Genomic DNA, 20,253 nt, shown 5'->3' with positions numbered 1-20,253 from the left:
GGATGTCTGACTCTAGGTGAGTCACATACCATTGTCATTATCCAGGTCACTAAGAGCTTTTTTGTATACTTCTTCCATGTAGTCTCACCTTCTCTTTTTAATCTCTTCTGCTTCTGTTAGGTCCTCACTATTTCTGTTGTTTATTGTGACCATCTTTGAATGAAATGTTTTCTTTATATCTCCAATGTTCTCTCCCATTCTATTGTTTTCCTCTATTTTCTTTGCATTTCCCTTTAAGAAGTCTTCTCTCTACTTGCTCTTCTCTGTAACTCTGCATTCAGTTGAGTGTATCTTTCTCTTTCTCCCTTGCGTTTCACTTCTCGTCTTTCCTCAGCTATTTGTAAAGCCTCCACAGACAATCACTTTGCCTTGCATTTCTTTTTCTTGAGGATGGTTTTAGTCGCTGGCTCCTGTATAGTGTTATGAAACTATGTCCATAGTTCTTCAAACACTCTGTCTATCAGATCTAATCCCTTGAATCTATTTGTCACCTCCACTGTAGTGATTTGATTTAGGTCATACCTGAATGGTCTAGTGGCTTTTCCTACTTTCTTCAATTTAAGCCTGAATTTTGCAATAGGGAGCTCATGATCTGAGCCACAGTCAGCTCCAGGTCTTGTTTTTACTGTCTGTGTAGAGTTACTCTATCTTTGACTGCAAATAACATAATCAATCTGATTTTGGTATTGATCATCTGGTGATGTCCATGTGTAGAGTCCCTCTCTTGGGATGCTGGAAAGGAGTGTTTGCTATGACCAGCTTTTTCTCTTAAGAAAGCTTTGTTAGCCTTTGTCTTGTTTCATTTTGTACTCTAAGGTCAAACTTGCCTATTGTTCCAGGTATCTCTTGACTTCCTACTTTTGCATTCCAATTCCCTATGATGAAAAGGACAGTTTTCTTGGTGTTAGTTCTAGAAGGTGTTGTATATCTTCATAGAGCTGATCAACATCAGCTTCTTCAGCATCCATGGTTAGGGCACAGACTTGGATTACTGTGTTACTGAATGGTTTGCTTTGGAATCAAACCAAAGATTATTCTGTTGTTTTTGAGATTATATCCAAGTACTGCATTTCAGACTTTTTTGTTGACTATGATGCATCACCAACTCAATGCACATGAGTTTGAGCAAGCTCCGGGAATTGGTGATGGACAGGGAAGCCCGGCATGCTGCAGTCCATGGGGTAGCAAAGAGTTGGACACGACTGAGCAATGGAACTGAATGAAGGCTACTCCATTTCTTTTAAACAATTCTCTCCCACAGTAATAGATACAATGCTCATCTGAATTAAATTCACCCATTCCCATCCATTTCAGTTCACTGATTCCTAAAATGTCTATGTTCATTCTTGCCATCTCCTGCTTGACCACACCCAATTTACCTTGATTCATGGACCTAACATTCAAGGATCCTATGCAATATTGGGTTTTTTTAGCATCTGACTTTACTTTCACACCCAAACTTATCTACAGCTGAGCATCATTTCCACTTTGGCCCCGCCACTTCATTCTTTCTGGATGTATAAGTAATGGTTGCCCATTCTTAACCAGCAGCATATTGGACACCTTCTGACCTAGGGGGGCTCATCTTGCAGTGTCATATCTTTTTTCATACTAGGCAACAATACTGGAGTGGTTCACCATTTCCTTCTCCAGGGGACCATATTTTGTCAGAACTCTTCATTATGACCCAGCTGCCTTAGGTGGTCCTGCAGGGAATGGTTCCTATCTTCACTGAGTTACCCAAGCCCCTTTGCCATGACAGGGCTATGATCTATAAAGGATCAGGGAAGTAAGATCCCACAGACCCCGCAGCATGTCAAAAAAAAAAAAAAAAGACTTTTATTACTTATAGCACAGTAAACAGGAATGAATCTCATTTTAGCAATGATTCTCCCAAGGAAACTACAGAGACCCCCCCCCCCCCCCCCAGATAATGGTGTGCTTGTGCCAGGATTGTATCATAGTTTAGGAACCCCTGACCTTAGGCACCTCAAATCTTTTATAAGGGGGCATACTTGCCTGGACTTTTCTCATTTTTTTATTAGTAAGCTATATTTTCTTGACTTTAAAATGTTATCAACTAAGAAACAAACCAAATGTTTCAGATTCAGGCAAAACTACACTGAGAGGCAAAACCAAAACCTGAAATATATTCATTGGAAAGAAACAATCTTTTGAAAACCCTCCCTACCATCTAGAGATACATGCCTCCATTCAAGATTAACTAACCATAAGTAAGAAAAAGGGTGTGCTTATCTGAGGGTGGTCACTTACTGCTCTGATGTAGCTGGCAGGATGCTCAGACCTCAGACTCTGTGGAGACTCCATCTGGTGTCTCCAGAGACTTGAGACTATTATAGGCCTTTCTATTCCCCTCACTGGAGAAGGCAATGGCACCTCACTCCAGTACTCTCGCCTGGAAAATCCCATGGATGGAGGAGCCTGGTAGGCTGCAGTCCATGGGGTCACACAGAGTCGGACATGACTGAAGCGATGCAGCAGCAGCAGCATTCCCCTCATCCCTCTGTCCTACTGCCAAGCCAATCAGAAACAGGCACCTGATTAGATTATAGAGCTCACACTGGATTGATTTTGATTGGACCTCCATTTTCTCTAGGTTAGTTGATTGGATCAGATATACATTCAGGCAGCAGAGAATAATGGGGTGGCCAGGTAATCAAGGATCAGTAGATTCACTTCACAAATACTGACTGCATTCTACCAAAATAGACAGTCATTTTTTCTTTTAAGGCACTGAGTTGTCTATAATCCAATCCTTACCATTCCCACCAGGTCTTTATTCTCTCTGGAGCATCTCTGACCTTGCTTACTTGTGGGGCTGTTCCGTGGGTTAATACACACAGAGAGGAACATACTTAGTGTGCATGTGTCCCCTGAGTGAAAGCCTGTCAGGACTCTTACTGCTGAGTCAGGCCATGACCCTGGACATGAGCATTCCTTGTGCTTGTCCTGGTTCCTCCATAACTTTCGGTTCTTGACCTTTCTTTGTGGGAGGAAAAGGTTTAACTTCAAAAGGCATGGCTCCCAATTCTAGAAGGGGGTCGTCCATGCTGCAGATAAACTGAACTTCTGGGCCTTGCCAACTCATTATCCAGGTGGATAATGGTCCTTCTTAATTAATCTACTGGGCTAGGGAAGTTATATAAATATCTTTTAGCAAAATACTAAAATCATAGAGGCATATAACATGATTTTAAATAGTTACCTAATTAAAATTATATTTTATCAAGGGTTACAGTATATTAATGAGAAATTGTCTTTATTCCCTTAAAATCTCCTGTCTCTCTCCATTACAGAAGGCTAAAATGGCATGTTTTGACATCAGATGTCAGGTTGTATATCTAAACACCTGTGGGTGTATGTGACCTCCTTGCCTGTGGTAAGATACTGCATTTGTCAGCGTTCTCCTGAGTAACCACTAGGGTGCAGCTGATTGTTGAACAATGTGTCAGTTAGGGGTGCTACCCTTTGTTCAGTTGAAAATACCCATATCACTTATAGTCTACCCTCCTTTTCTCCTTTTCCACATCCTTGGATTCCACCAACTAGATCCCAGAAAGCTATTTTGCTCTTGAAAATCATCTGTAAGTGAATCTGGGCATTTCAAACCAGTATTTTCCAGGGTCATCTATATATATATATATTAGAAGAGATTTACTATGGGAAAGGGCTTGCCTGCTCACAGAGGCTGAGAACCAGGTAAACTGACGGAGTTACTCTAAGTCTGGGGCCAACGACCTGAGAGCCAAGGGTCCACTGGTTTAAATTTCATAGTACGAAGGCTTGAGAGCCAGAAACTTTGATGTTCCTGGGTAAGAAGTTACTGTTGTTAAGTTGCTCAGTTGTGTCCAAATCTTTGCAACCCCATGGACTGCTGTATGCCAGGCTTCCCTGTCCCTCACCATATCCCGGTGCTTGCCTTAAAAGAAAAAAAAAAAATTAATGTCTGGAGATTCCCGTGGTATGAACTGAAAAGTTAGGAAAAATACATCATGGACAGCAGCAGTATGTTTTCGATGAGGGTCTCTATTTCTGACCATTTCTTTACAACCATCTACCCAGGGATAGAAAGCTGAGCACTGAAGAATTGATGCTTTTGAACTGTGGTGTTGGAGAAGACTCTTGAGAGTCACTTGGACTGCAAGGAGACCCACCAGTCAATCCTAAAAGAAATCAATCCTGAATATTCATTGGAAGGACTGATGCTGAAGCTGAAACTCCATTACTTCAGCCACCTGATGTGAAGAACTTATTCATTGGAAAAGACCCTGATGCTGGGGAAGATTGAAGGCGGTGGGAGAAGGGGACAACAGAGGATGAGATGGTTGGACGGCATCACCAACTCAATGGACTTGAGTTTGAGGAAGCTCTAGGAGTTGATGATGGACAGGGAAGACTGGCGTGCTGCAGTTCATGGGGTCGCAAAGAGTCAGACATGACTGAGCGACTGAACTGAACTGAACTGGACCCTCGGATGACTCCAATCTGTGAGTCTCAAGCTCCGATCCACCTGGAGAAATTTAGGCTCCTAGTTCTGACTCAACAGGACACGTGTCCACAGCCTCTATTACCATGGAGACTATATTTCCCCCTGCAGTCCTGGCTCCCCTGCAGGATCGCCTTTCCTTTTCACATTCACACTGAGCAGATGTCCGAAACCGTGGGTCTGTTTTCACTTCATGATGTATCTTGTTTCCTAGATTTCAGTTTCCAAGTGTTCAGAAGAAAGCTTTTCACTGATGCACCCAACTAGGCAGTGGTGTTACCACCATGTATGATGGGCTCAGGATGGTAGAATGTGTTAGTCAGCTAAAGGCCCTGGATCTGAGTGAGGTCACCATGACCTACTCCAGTCCCGAGCTCCTCCCAGCGCTGCTGGAGAAAGTGCAGCCACCCTCCAGGGGTTGTCCTTAGAGCAGTGTGGAATCAGGGACTCCCACCTCAAAGCCATTCTGCCTGCCCTGAGCCGCTGCTTCCAGTTCCTGTCCTTCAGCCTGTGTGCGAACCGTCTCTCCACGGCCATCATGGAGAAGCTGCTGAGACACACCTTCAGGTTGCCCAGTCTAAGTGAGAGTTTCAGCTCTCAGGGAATCCTCCACCTGGGGAGCCTTGCCCAGTGTCAGGCTGAACTACTTGAGATTCTGAAGGACTTGGGACATCCCAGGATCTTCTGGAATAGCTTCAACCCCTGTCCACACTGTGGAGATAATTAACCATGGGTAAGAAAAGGGTGTCCTTACACGAGGGTGGTAACTGATGACTCTTATGTGTCTGGTGGGCTGCTCAGACCCCAGACGCTGTGGAGAACCCAACTGGTGTCTCCAGAGCAGGAAGATCCTGCATCTCTTCTCCAGTGCTCCAGACTGCTATAAGCCTTTCTATTCCCATCATCCTGCTGTCCCACTACTAACCCAATCAGAAAGGGATACCTAAAAAAAAAAAGAAAGAAAGGGACACCTGATTAAAGAGCCCATTGGATTGATCCTGACTAGATCTTCGTTTTTCTCTAGATAAATTGTTTGAATCAGATATACATTCAGGAAGCAGAGAATGATGGGGTGGCTGGGTAATCAAGAATCCATTCACTGATTCACAAAGATGCTATTCTGAGTGATATTAAGGTAGTAAAAGAGGGCTTCCCTGTGACTCAGTAGTACAGAATCTGCCTGTCAATGCAGGGACACGGGTTTGATCCCTGCTCAGCACAGATGCCCTGTAGATCCCATGCTCAGCAGGCAAAGGCTCCGCAGTGAGAAGCCTGTGTACCGTCAGTAGAGAGGCGCCCCCCAGTGGCCTCAACTAGAGAAAAGCCTGCTCCACAGCAAAGACCCCGCTCAACCAAAAATAAAATAATTTCTTAAAAAAAAAAAAAAAAGTAAAAGAGAGTGGCTCAGAGCAGACAGTGTCACCTTAGTATTTTTCTCAGAAAGGTGGGATCAGCACAGCAAACTTCATTAAAAGATGAAAACTAAGATGTGAGAAGAGGAAAAACTGAATCCTGTGGTCCAGACTTTTTCCCCAAGACTGTGAGGCACTGAAGGTGGGCACTGTGGGCTCTTCGGGAGCTTGGAGTCAGAGAAGAAATAAACTTGGGCCTTTCCCAGGTAACCCTGCCATCCAGAGACAGCTGCTACCAAGAGAGGGTTTTTTCATTTATTTATGTATTATTCTCACTGAGGACATTTTCCAAATGGAAAATTTCCCCAGTCATTTTGTCAGGGGTCTTATAAGACAAACCATAATTTTATTGTCCCCTTCCCAATTATAATCAGCTCATTACTGTTTCCTCAGACTTATCTAAGTTCAACACAGATTCTGATCAAGGTGAAGCCATTAGGCACAGAAATAAATAATATTCTGTTTTTATCTTCTTAAATAGCAATACCTTTTCTGCACTAAATACAGAAGTTCTTATTGGTGTTTAACATTCTACTACACTCAGGGATGACTCTCACTTTGGGATGCATCACACAAAGATTCCTTTATGTACTGCCATACATAAAGGGAGATCCATTCTCCATCTTCAAGAATTGTCCATGCCTCTCTTCCATCCCATTTATTTGATGATCATACTATTCTTGTATACCTCTGGCCACCAAGATGAAGACCCTCTGAAGGGTGTTCCCTCTCTTTGTAACTTTGGGGAATATTCCTTTCACCATATTCTCCCATGGATATAAATAAGCTTTGCATGCATGCGTGCTCAGTCATGTCTGACTCTTTGCAACCCCATGTACTGCAGCCCACCAGGCTTTTCTATTCATGGGATTGGAATGGGTTGCCATTTTCTCCTGCAGGGGATCTTCCCAACCCAGGGATTGAACCCTTGTCTCTTGAGTCTCTTGCATTGGCAGGCGGATGCTTTACCACTGTGCCACCTGGAAGAAATGCCTTTGTGTAAAGAGGGTTAAACTGGACTCTACTCACAAGACACTTTAAACTCCATATCATCAACCCTTTTATAATTGCCTGTAGTATGTTCATACATTTGGAAACATCAACAGTGGCCACTGGAAAATATCAGCTTTCATTCCAATCCCAAAGAAGGGCAATGCCGAAGAATGTTCAAACTACTATATAATTGTACTCATTTCACATGCTTTTGAACTGTGATGTTGGAGAAGGCTCTTGAGAGTCCCTTGGACAGCAAGGAGATCCAACCAGTCAATCCTAAAGGAAATCAGACCTGAATATTCATTGAGGGACTGATGCTGAAGCTGAAGCTCCAATACTTTGGCCCCCTGAAAGGAAGAACTGATTCACTGGAAAAGACCCTGATGCTGGGAAAGATTGAAGGTAGGAGGAAAAGAGGACAACAGAGGATGAGATGGTTGGATGGCATCACCAACTCAATGGACATGAGTTTGAACAAGCTCCAGGAGGTGGCGAAGGACAGGGAAGCCTGGCGTGCTGCAGTTCTTGGGGTTGCAAAGAGTCTGACTTGACTGAGTGATTGAACAACAGCAACAATACATGCTAGTTCACAGAGGTGGACTGACACAGGAGGCACCACATTCTTAGCTATTTGCAAGAGGCTTGGGTGTGGGTGTGGAGGAAACAAAGAGGAGGGTGGCCACTAGAAAGTTGGTTTGTCCACCAGGGTCTTGTCTTCTCTTTATGGTGATGGATTGTTATGAACTGAATGCTTGTTCCTGATCCATTACTTCACCAGCCATACACACACCCCAACACACACCCCACAAATACATATATGGAAGTTTAATCTGTAGTAGGATGAGATTTGGAGTTACCATAGGAGGTAACTAGATTTGGATGAGGTCATGAAAGTAGAGTCCCATTTTAGCTTTAGTGCCCTTAGAAGGGAATGAAGAGTCCTGCATTCCCCCACCCCCCAAAATGGGAAGAAAGTAGGAAACTGGCTCCTTCCACAACCAGACCACGGTGCCTCCCTGATCTCGGGCTTCCAGTCTTCAGAATTGTAGTATATAATCTTTTCTGTTTAAGTCATTCAGTCCTTAATATTCTGTTATAAAATAGCCTGATTCGACTAAAACATGTGTGAATGGGATTGAAAGAACGTATGGGAAGGTATAAGGTCTTCGTGGCCACATGATTTTTTTCCTTTGGCCAAATCACCCAAAGCACAGTAAGTAGGTGGTGCTGTCCAGAGTAAGCTAAAGAAAAATTCAGTTCAAGTGATTGTCTTTATAATGTAATCTATTCTTATATGACATTCTCTGTGAATATAACAATCATTCATTCATTATTTTGGGTCATTTCTTACAAAGATTTATTATATTCCCGGGATTCTACTAGGCTTAAAAGAGTTTTGGAAGTGAAAGTTACATGGATCCAATCTTTATTGAAATGAAACCCACCACATAGGTTTAACAGAAGCTTATGAGTAACAGAAATTCTCAAGCTTGTGTTACAGAACAGCAGATAAAGGAACAACTTATTTAAAACCATCCTCTTGTAAGCTGTCTTCACCTGTTCAGCTGGCTTTCATTGTTCTGAAAAATTGCATACCCTAAAAACCTCCCATAGCTTCAGTTCAGTTCAGTTCCGTTGCTCAGTCATTTTGGACTTGTTGCAACCCCATGGACAGCAACATGCCAGGCTTCCCTGTCCATCACCATCTCCCAGAGCTTACTCAAACTCATGTCCATTGAGTCGGTGATGCCATCCAACCATCTCATCCTCTGTCGTCCCCTGCTCCTCCCACCTTCAATCTTTCCCATCATCAGGGTCTTTCCCAGTGAGTCAGTTCTTCACATCAGGTGGCCAAAGTAATGGAGTTTTAGCTTCAGCATTAGTCCTTCCAATGAATATTCAAGACTGATTTCCTTCAGGATGGACTAGTTGGATCTCCTCACTGTCCAAGTGACTTTCAAGAGTCTTCTCCAACATCACAGTTCAAAAGCATCTTCGGTGCTCAGCTTTCTTTATAGTCCAACTCTCACATTCATACATGACTACTGGAAAAGCCATAGCTTCGACTAGATGGACGTTTGTTGGCAAAGTAATGTCTCTACTTTTTAATATGCCATCTAGGTTGGTCATAACTTTTTTTTCCAAGGAGCAAGTGTCTTTTAATTTCATGGCTGCAATTACCATCTGCAGTGATTTTGAAGCCCAAAAAAATTAAGTCTTTTACTGTTTCCATTGTTTCCTCATCTTTTTGCCATGAAGTGATGGGACCTGATGCCATGATCTCAGTTTTCTGAATATTGAGTGTTAAGTCAACTTTTTCACTAAAAAAAATATTGCCTGCCAATACAGAAGACATGAGAAACAAGGATTCGTTCGATTCCTGGGTCGGGAAGATCTCTTGGAGGAGGGCATGGCAACCTACTCCAGGATCCTTGACTGGAGAACTCCAAGGACAGAGGAACCTGGTGGGCTACATCCATAGGGTCGAAAAGAGTCAGACATGACTGAAGTGACTTAGCACAGCACAGAGAAACCCTGACCCTGAAGCCATGCTGCTGCTGCTAAGTCACTTCAGTTGTGTCCGACTCTGTGTGACCCCATAGACGGCAGCCCATCAGGCTCCCCCGTCCCTGGGATTCTCCAGGCAAGAACACTGGAGTGGTTTGCCATTTCCTTCTCCACTGCATGAAAGTGAAAGTGAAGCCTCTCAGTCGTGTCCGACTCTTAGCGATCCTATGGACTGCAGCCTACCAGGCTGCTCCGTCCATGGGATTTTCCAGGCAAGAGGACTGGAGTGGGTTGCCATTGCCTTCTCCAGACCCTGAAGCCATAGCCAACTGTAAATAATTGTCAAATTCGCCACCAGAGGGCAGGCTTGTCCCAGCCAGTAGGCCGAACTCTAGAAAGTGGGTCGGGGGGTGTACCCAGAGTTTTCTTTCAAGATGTTGGCTTCCACAGTCAAAGCATCACATCTTGGCAGAGGAAATGGCTAGCACGTGGGACTCTGCCTCAGACTCTGGTTGTCGCTGTGGCCTTGGTTGCTGCAAAGGCCTGTGGTCTTCCAATGTCAAATAATAATCCTGACATTTATGGAGGGTTTGTTCTGCACCAAGCGCTGGGCTCAGTGGTTTTATCTGAGTTAGAGATCATACGGTACCCATTCAGTACAGGAGAGATAGATGCAGAGAGGGGAAGTGACTTCCTCCAAGGCACACAGCCTGCAAGTGGTGGAGACGGCAGTCCTGTTTGTCAGTGCTCTTGAATACTGCACTGTGCTGTCCCAGTGCCCAACAGTGTGGTGCCCACTTTGAGCTTTCTAGTAAAATACTGGAGTCATAGGCTCCTATCTTATAGGAGGAAGTATGAAAGAGCATGAGGTTCAGATGTTTTCCTTGTTGTTTTCTCTGAAGAGTCTGTTATTTCAGAAACTGCCCAAATTAAATAAAAATGGAGTAGCTCCACCTTCTACAGTAGTTCCCAGTGTCTGGTCCCCCAACCAGCAGCATCAGTATCGCTTGAGAACTTGTTCTAAAAGTGATTTCTTTCCCCTCTGCAAACCTGTTGATCCAGAAACTCAGAGGGCAGGACCGATAATGGAATTTTAGGAAGTATCTCCTCCAACCTCCACCACATCTGCCAGAGATGCTGAGGCTCCTTTTTTTGAGAGTCCAGGTAAAGCAAGGATGTAGGGAAAAGATCTGCTCTGGCTCAATTCCTTCTTTCCACTCTATCAGAGAAGGTCAGAAAATCCTCCACCAAACAGACCACTGCTTAGGTGGGTGAGCCTAATTGTTAATCTGATAGCACTGTTTTAGTCTGACTTTTGAATGCTCAGTAATCCAGCTCAAGTACTCCTGGTCACTGCAGTGTTAACAGCCATTTTTCAGAGTGTGTGTGCGTGTGGGTGTAAGGTCATGGAACACTGACCACACGTGGGCAGCCATAGACTCTGGAATCCACTCAGTCCCACCTCCATCCCCAACCATTGTGCCTCCACCTTCTCAAATGCCTGGGAAGGACTAGCTACATGAATTGAGGTCTAAGGGATGAAACATGTACTGAGCCCAGAGAACTCCTGCCTGGTGTCCAGGCTGCAGATGAAAAAATGCCCGCCCCTAGAATGACCACATCCTCATCCCTGGACTATGTGAATAAGATTTTTTTTTTAAATAAGATTGTTTATACTCAAGAGGAACTTGGCAGCTATGATGAAGGATTTTGAGATGTAGGGATGATGCTGATTACCCAGAGGGCCTGATGTATTCACAGGGTCCTTAGTGAGGGAGACAGACAGGAATGAAGATGCTACGCTGCAGTCTCTGGATGTGGAGGAAGAGGCCAGGAGTCAAAGAACGCAGGTGGCCCTGGAAGCTGGAAAAGGCAAGGAAATAACTCACCCCTAGAGCCCCCAAAGTCCCCTGTGGACTTTTCATTTTCAGACCTGTAGTTAAAGCTCTGTTTTTTCCCCAGTAGTCATGTATGGATGTGACAGTTGGACAATAAAGAAAGCTGAGCAATGAAGAATGGATGCTTTTGAACTGTAGTGTTGGAGTGGACTCTTGAGAGTCCCTTGGATAGCAAGGAGATCAAACCAGTCCATCATAAAGGAAATCAGTCCTGATTATTCACTGGAAGGACTGATGCTGAAGCTGAAACTCCATTACTTTGGCCACCTGATGTGAAGAACTGACTCACTAGGAAAGACCCTGCTGCTGGGAAAGACTGAAGGCAGGAGAAGAAGGGGACGACAGGATGAGATGGTTGGATGGCATCACCGAGTCAATGGACATGAGTTTGAGAAAGCTCCGGGAGTTGGTGATGGACAGGGAAGCCTGGTGTGCTGCAGTCCATGGGGTCACAAAGAGTCGGACATGACTGAGCGCCTGAACTGAACTAAACTGGAGGGACTAAATCTGTGTTGCTTTAAGACACTGAGTTTATGGTATTTGTTTCAGCAGCAGTAAGGACTTTATACACTATCTTTCTGGGCCTTTACCTAACCTGCAAGGCCCCTTCCCAACTTGGAGCCTCACACAAGCCACCCTGCAGCCTGAGCCACCTGTCCATGCACCTGACTGGTCCCTCTCAGCATTGCAGTCTCAGCCTGTGTCTCCTCCGCAGGGAAGCCCTCCCTGACCAGGTCATGTCCTCATGGCCCCCAGGACTGCTGTCATGCACCCCTTTACTTCAGCACACCTCAGGGAGCTCCCTTAGGACCCCACTAGCCCCCTGACTCCCCACCTCTGTGAGCCTGACCCCCTGACATCACCCTTTCACATCAGTATTTGTGTAAGATCCCTTTCCTGCTGGACTGAAGGGTCTGAGGCCAGAGGCTGGCTTAACCATGGTTCAGGGGAGGTTTGTTGGATGAATGGAGGGTGGAGGAGGCGTGAGGAGGCCACCCGGCTCCAGTTCAGCTGTCCCTTGTGTCTTCACCACAACCTTCCTCTATTCCCTCTTCTCCCATCAGTCATTCAACAAACTTCACTCCTGGAGGGTAAGTAGCAAGTTGTGAGAATTTGGTATCATGCTACTTCTCTGGGCCTCAGTTTTCCCTTGTGTGAAATGAGGGAACGTAAGGGTCCTTCCATTTCTCCTGACATACAAGTGTCTCTTCTGCACACATGTCTTACCTTGTGTCAAAGGATTTATTTGTGGGATGAAAAAGAAAGGAACCTGTAGATTTGGAGGAAGGACAGGAACCATAAAACCCGGACCATGATTTCAAAGGCCCCTCAGGTGAGCCTGATTTAAAACTCTGGGTGTATCTGCAGCCGCCTGCTGTCTGGCAGGTGGTCTCCAGGTGGGTCTCCAGGTGGCCCCACCTGTGCTGTGATGGGGTGACAGATCTCAAAAGTGTGGGACAGGCTGCAGGCGTGGGGGAGGCACGGGAATCGCATGCTCCCTCCGGGACATGGCAGCTGCTGGTGGTCTGGGGTAGGAGGAAGTGTAAATACTCTCTCTGAGGGTGGCCTCTGGTGGTGGGAGCCATTTCTGCTTCAACTGTTCGTAGAGTCCATAGTTTGTAGGGGGACCTGCAAGACAAACCAGAATCCGGGTGAACAAGGCTTAAAGGAGGAGGCCAGCATCCTCGGGACAGGAGAACGAACGGTTGGCTCTGGAGGTTCCAGGCTGCTGGACCAGGCACTTGGATTGTCAGTGTACCCGAGGGGAGAGAGAGTAGTGTCTGTGTTCTCATTCGTGTCCAGCTCTTTGCAACCCATGGACTGTAGCCCACCAGGCTCCTCTGTCCACGGAATTTCCCAGGCAAGAATACTATAGGGGGATGCCATTTCCTTCTCCCAGGGATCTTCCCAACCCAAGGATCAAATTCAGGTCAGAGGTTTGCAAGAAAGTGCTGATCCTGCCAAGCCCTGAAGTTCTCAGTGTGTGGCTTGCCTCCTGTTGCTCAGGAGGGACCAGACGTTGCCGGAGACCTTGGGCAATTCAGCTCGATGACTTGACTGAGCATGACCCCATCAGCTCCTGGGTACTCACTGACCCGGCCCAGGTGGGAAGAGCATGTGCTTGGGAGAGTGACCTGCAGGAGAAACTCTTACAGAGAAATGCACTGTAACAAGCAGCTTGCCCTCTACCCTATATCCCTTCATATCGAAGGGTAGAACTGCAGAAAGATAAGAGCAAAGTGTGGTGGGAGCTTGCAATGGATGTCAGATCAAGTCACTCTCCCTGCAAATCTGAGCAAAGTCTTGTTTCTGCAGGAAGGACACAATCCATACTCTGGTGAGCCCCTACCTGGACCTCCTCTACCCCTGATGTAAAGCTTTTTCTCTTGCTATGCCTTCCCTCCCTGGAACACTCTTCCCCCCAGTTCCTGCATAGCTCCCTCCTTCTCAACTTAGATCTCCTCCACAAAGACTGTCCCGTCATCCCACCCAAATGAGACTCAACATACCCACCTCACTTTCTCCCCATTACCCGCTGGTTTTCTTTTCTATGTACCACCTATCCCAATCCAATATGATAATGTTTACTAAATCTTAGGTTGTCTTACTCATTGATAATATCTTCCTTTTTTGTAAATTAATTTATTTATTTTAATTGGAGGCTAATTACAATATTGTAGTGGTTTTTTGCCATACATTCACAAGAATCAGCCATGTGTACATGTTTCCCCTTCGATAAAATCTTCTATGTCTCTTCACTGGGGTATAAATTCCCTGGGGGCAGGAATTCCTCCCTATTTGTCACTGTTGTGTCCCCAGGTGCTTCAATAGGGCAGGCACCTGGGGAATACTCAGTCAGTGTTGATGAAGTAGATGATGGATCTGAGTGTGCAGCAATGCTGCTCTCTATCACCTGTGCTCCAGGTAAACATGCTGCTGCAGGTGAGGGCTTCATCACACAGAAACATCATCCAGCATCACAGGGAGAGGGTGGGTGACCTGGGGGGTAAATAGGACTCTTCCCTTACCTTCTCATTCTAATGCTCTGCTGGAGTCAGGGTCACCTGCTTGGGTCCTCCCACTAAGGTGGGCACACCTCAGCCCTATGTGCTTATGAACCCCTTAGAGCCCAGTAAAGGGGACGATCCCGAAAGGAAAAAATACCAAGTAGAGGGAAGTCGGCTTTCTCTGGGAGCCACAGCAGCTGATGTCTGTTCCATGTGCGGAGCTCCGGCAAGCCTGGGTGATAGTGGTGCCGGTTGTAATGGTCATCGTAGGTGCTGACCAGATAGCGCTGCGAGGGCTCCTGGTGGTGGGTGATCAGGTGTTTGTATGGGAGCCCCTGGAAGGACAGACACAGTGCACATGTTACCAGTTGGAGCGAGGCATCCCTCTGGCTGTGGCTGGAGGCAGAAGCTGCCCGCTATGGAGTCTGTGGTGCTGATGGAGAGGGTCCCTGCTATGGAGATGTGTCTGCCTGAGTCCTGGGGAGCACCAGTGGGAGACACACTTGTCTGCCCCACCCCAACACAGCTCACCTTAAAGACACACCGCAGTTTGGCTGCAGTCAAGTCTCTGTATGAGGGGCCCTCAGCCAAGTCAACTCATCCTGAAAATGACTAAGGGGACACATTGAAATGAAAGTCAAGACACCCAACTGAACAGGAAGAGCCTGTGCTATCTCATTTCATGCCCTTGTGATCTGAAATTACCCCCTTTGATTTGTCTTGAATCTCATCCATCCAAGTGTTAGGTAGTTAGAATAGGGAAAAAGAGTCCAAAATGGCGGTGGCTAAAAGACCTGAAAGGGAAAGCCCACAAAAATAGAACAAAGGAAGGTCCGAGGACCAGAGTGAGAACCTCAGGTAAAACAAACAACACTCCTGGCTGGCCCAATTTACATAAGACAGGCCCAGGGACAGAGAAACATATAAAAAGAGGAGCCAACGCTCTCTCTCTCTGTCTCTGCCACCCCCCGCCCCCCTTCCCCCCCCCCCCCCCCCCCCCCCCCGCCCCGCGCGCAATGGGGCGATCTTCTCTTCGCATCTTTGGATCGACATGCCCTCATGCCTTGAAGATGGATTTTCCTGCTATTATCTAAATAAATAGAGCTGTAACACTGAGCTATAACACTGATTTATTTAAGAGCTACAATACGGTCTGTCCTCCAAGTGACCCGCCAAGGGGGCTTCAATGTCCGTCACTCCAAATTTTTGTTGTGACTAGACAAAGAACCGAGGAGCATACACTCACATGACACAGGTGTCTATTTCCAAGGCAAGTGAACGATGATATATGGTGAGCCTGACATCTGTACTTTCTATTTCCATCAGCTACTATGGGAAGAGTCAGAGAATGCTCCATGAATTGCCTTCTCCTGCAAAGGATTTAAGTCTCCCTCAGCTGGAAACTCAGCAAGTGATTTCTTTAATGGGGAGAAATTACAGGGAGGAGAAAGCTGTGTTCTCCTGACACTGGGATGTTTGCCTGAATCACTGCTTTTCCTAAGAAAATCCTCTTGGCCCTAAAAGGGAATCCTAGGGGCCTGGTCTGATTTACAGGGGAGGATTGTTGGGGTCCCTTAATGGACCAGAACCTTGTGGTACAGAGTTAGCAATCAGAAAGTAAAAGAGACAAGGAGGCTGATATCCCTTGGTTTACACAAAGGACCAATATTGTCCTTGACACAGGGCTTGCATCACTCACCAAGGTACTAGGCGCCCTCTCAAGGGGGTCTTAGAAGCCCGGGCAGAAAAGTGAGCACAACGGGTCTCCACGCTCCAGAAAGTCAGCCAGAAAAGGAGAGAGAGAGAGAAAGAGAGAGAGACACACACACAAAAAGACCCGGGGACCTAAGTTTGATGAAGCAAAGGTGTTTTAATGATTTTTTTATGAGTATATACAGGCTGCAGTACAAGAAACTTCTTTCGGGAATGATAGAGTTCAGCAAACCAAACAAACTGTAACGGTTACCAAGGGAACAAGGAGTAATGTTACTCACAAGGTCAGGAGACAATCCATATCTCAAGAAAGGGGAAGGGGACTAAGCAGTTTTGTCCTAAAGAGAATGTTTACTAAAGGAGACCCAAGCCTGCCTCACACAATGACCTCAGTCCCTGGGAGCAGCGTGCTGTTCCGCTTGAAGAGGGAAAAAGGACTCATGAGAGACAGCACGTAGGAATCCTCCCGTCAAACATTCCCGACAATTTTTCCTTATTTATTTATAATATTTGTAAGGAGAGTTTTGACCATCAGAGTCTATTTAGTTTTAACAATCTTTGTATGAAGACAACAGCAGACAACAAATACAACTGTTAAGATAATCACCAAAATTATAGTTTTAGACCCATTGTTATGAGTAAGGCTTTGAAACCATCCATGTGGGTCTAGCCCAGATGATTGATCAGCTAATTGTTTAGCTAAAGTTTTCATACTAGTGGAAGAGGGCAGATTATTAGAAAAGGTTTCACATTTTTTTTTTTTTTGGTAATAACTGTACATTTAGAAAGGTATTATCATATACGTTTTAAAAATGAAATTTGATTTGTTTTTAGTTGTAGCCACTATTATAGAAATGAATAGGAGTAACAGGAAATTGAGTAGAATTTTAATCACATTTTAGCATCATCTGTTTTTGTACATCTGTTTATTGATCTTTAACCCATTTGATGGCTGTTTTCAGTTCTTGTATTTTTTTTTTCATATCTTTATCTATTTGAGCCTGAGTGGCCCACATAATATGAGCATCTTTAGTTTAATTTTGGATAAAATTATGTGTTTGAATTGAGGTTTGTAAAGTAACGCTAGTGATGGCAGCAATGGTGCAAATAGTTGTTAACCCTATAATGTCAAAAATCAGCCATCTAATGAATCGTTTACATCACTAGAGCAATTTAGTAAATAACTGGGAAGCAAGTCTAGCCTTGGGATCTTTTTTCTAGGGCCATTGGAGATTTATTGGTAACCATAGATTATGTCGAGATCAAAGAATCAAAAGGGAGTCATTTTTTAAGGAAATAGAGGACTTAAGACAAGTATATAATTTACAATTTATGTATGTTATAGAACATAAAGTCTTATTGAATTGTAAATTTTTTATAGCTACAACAAAAGGAAGTGGAACATAGGCTTGTGTAAAATATGATTGATTATAGTGAAAGAAATAATTGTTATAGCTATGATTGGTCTCTGTGGAATGTCTGGTCCAAGTCCCAAGTTTTTTGGTGTTTGTAGCAAGTTTTCAGATGTCTCATTGTTTAGGCCCAATCTGTTTATCAAGGATGATTTGAGGACGAGGTGGGGGCTATTTTATCATCAAGCTAGCCAAGAAGTCCTCTGTCATGGTAATGTTCTATTGTAGTATTTTTTTATGTTACTTGAGTAATATAATCATACATAGTATTGTTAATATCATCTGAGCAGTTCAGTAACCACATACTATAGGGTCTTCAATTGACAATTGTATGATTAGCTATAAACATTAATTTTTTTGGTTTGGCCTGACATTTGTTCTAATGAACAGGAATATATTTAAAGTTTTTATTAGTAAACCCTTTGCATAATGTTTTTTGGGTTTTTTAAATTTTTTTTTTAAGTTTTAGTAGTATAAACATGATTCATGGACAAAGAAAGAGCAGTAAGTTATCTAAGAAGCATCAGAAAGTCTTCTTTTGGAGGCAGGGGAAGGCCTAAGTTTGTTGGCTAACGTTAATGTATAATCTTGTTGTGTCTATACACAAAGGAAGGATTTCATAATCTAGAAAGGTATTAATTATTTTATTTTTTTTTTTTTAGGATGAGAGGGCCCCTCCAAGTTTTAAGGAGGAGGCATATGTGTTGACTCATTAGTGGATATGATTGGTCTTATATCTGTCTATTTTACAACCTACAATAAAAAAGGGGGGTTAGGTATATAAGCCCAGTAAGTGTGATCAATCAAGTTGGCCTGAGCGGGGGAAGCAAAAGCAAGCAAAGCAAGCATAGCGAAGAAAAATATTTTTAGGATTTTGAGGCATTCCCTGTTGAGAAATCAGGTTTTCAGTTTAATTAGTAAGGGTTTTTATCTGTCTCCAAGTAGGGAGATCATAAGGTCGATGACGTTGAGTGTGGCGTTTTTTGGAAATTTTTAATGTCGCATGGCATATATTGGAATTTTGGGGTGGGGGGTTTGTTGTTTTATCTTTAGTCTGAATGCTGGGGGCCCCCTTAGGTTGCATCTTTTGAAGAGGGAGTCATGTGAGCTCGTTGGATTTATCTGGAGAAATAGAAGTATATCCTTTCCCTGTAAGATTGGTTTTTTAGATTTTTATTGATTAGTTAACCCATCTTGATATCAAATGGGCAAAGGAAAGGAGGTGTCTTATAATGTTTAAAAACTTTTTTGTGTGTTTGTTTGTTTTTTTGTTTTTTGTTTTTGTCAAAACATCTCTTTGTGGTAAGTTTAAAAACTTTAAAACAAATAAGGCTATATTAACAATAGTTATAAAAAGAAAGGAAAGCGATAATGATGAAAACATTCTTAGGAAATATTTTAGTCTAAAAGAAAAAAATCATTCAGAAGTCTGTTTGGGACTGATATTTGGCTGTGGTTTGTGTTATTTGGGGCAAAGGATTAGGAGTAACCATTAAAATTTTTTTTTTAAGTGAAATTATTGAAAAGGTGATGTAGAACAACTTGACAAATGAAATGTTGCTCACATCTAAATATATTTGACCTTGTCTTTGAAAAAGAAATGTAGCTTAGCAACTGTTGAATCTTACTGTTTAGTGTGTTAAAGAGGATGACTACACTTTTAAGATAGACCTGAAAAGAAGGCAAACATTTTACATTTTTCATATTTTTAGGAACAAATAATCTATTTGGGAAATGGTGTCCTTTTTTATGCCATTTTTGCCCTGCTTTAAGAATCTTACAGATTGAAAACAGAAATAAAGTCATATTAACAATAGTTATAGCCTTAAAGACTACACTACACCAGAATCTAGTAAAGTTTGTTCTGGACAAGGAAGACAAAAGTGTTTCTGTGTATTTTTTCTTATTTACTTTTTCATTTGCAGTTACAGTGTGTAATGTGTTTGTCTAATCATGTCTTGTGTTTGTGGACTATAAGGAATGTCTGTAATCTGTTTAATAGAGAATGAATGTAAAAATTGTTTGAACTGTTTAGAAATATAGGCAGAGTCATTATCTGTTTTTATAGAATTAGGTGTTCTCATTATCGTGAAGTAAGTTGATAGGTGGGTTATAACATGTTGTGTAGTGTTACCTTAGAGAGGTGCTGCCCCTAGAAAAGAAGAATTTGTATTGATCGAGACATGTAAGAAGGAAGAGGAAGAAAGTTCAGGACAATGAGTTACATCAATTTGCCATAAAGTTTTTTTTTCATTTGTCATAAGCCTTTTTAAAATTTTAGCACTAAATATCTTTAAAAGTTAAAAGGCCAAAACAAAGTATGATAGCACAATAAACAAATGCATTGTTTATTTCAAATAAACACATCATACTTTGTGGTTTTGATTGTGATCCACCCAAGCATTTTAACTGCATTTTTTAATATATTTGCAGTCTGAATGTATCTGTTGACCAAAGTTAATTTTGTTAAATATTGTTTTTTCAGAATTTTTTTCTTGTTTCTAATTTGGTTTAATTTGGAGAAAGAACATTTGCTGTAGCTAGAACGACAATGAAAAACTAGTCTAGTAAAGCTTATGTAAATACCATTTTATTTTATAATAAATGTTTTAACAATTAAAAAAATATTTTTGTATTCATCATTTTATTTGCCATTTCTTATATCTTTCTATTAAAAGCATATATTTTACTTTTTTATAGCAACCATGAAATGTCTTGTATGTTAGCATTTTATAGACCGTTGAACATATTTCTCAAATCATATTATATTATATATGTATCTATTTTTATATAAATATA

The 20,253-nt window shown here is 43.1% G+C and overlaps 1 protein-coding gene across 2 annotated transcripts in view; it reads right to left on the bottom strand.

Moving 5' to 3' along the window:
• Positions 1 to 12,548: 12,548 nt before the first annotated feature.
• Positions 12,549 to 20,253, bottom strand: part of CFAP107 (cilia and flagella associated protein 107) — a 34,850-nt gene continuing 27,145 nt past the window's right edge. For both annotated transcript variants that reach the window (XM_020902245.2, XM_020902246.2), the window contains 2 exons: positions 14,487 to 14,664; positions 12,549 to 12,950 (listed from right to left, as the gene is read on the bottom strand). In XM_020902245.2, coding sequence (XP_020757904.2) covers positions 12,766 to 12,950; positions 14,487 to 14,664 — 363 coding nt within the window. In that variant the 3' untranslated portion in view covers positions 12,549 to 12,765. The remainder of the gene's footprint in view (positions 12,951 to 14,486; positions 14,665 to 20,253) is intronic.

The sequence above is a fragment of the Odocoileus virginianus genome, chromosome 11 (assembly GCF_023699985.2).
Source record: "Odocoileus virginianus isolate 20LAN1187 ecotype Illinois chromosome 11, Ovbor_1.2, whole genome shotgun sequence".
Lineage (NCBI taxonomy): Eukaryota > Metazoa > Chordata > Mammalia > Artiodactyla > Cervidae > Odocoileus > Odocoileus virginianus.
Note: the sequence above shows the minus strand (reverse complement) of the source record. Positions and strands in the feature narration are given on the sequence as shown.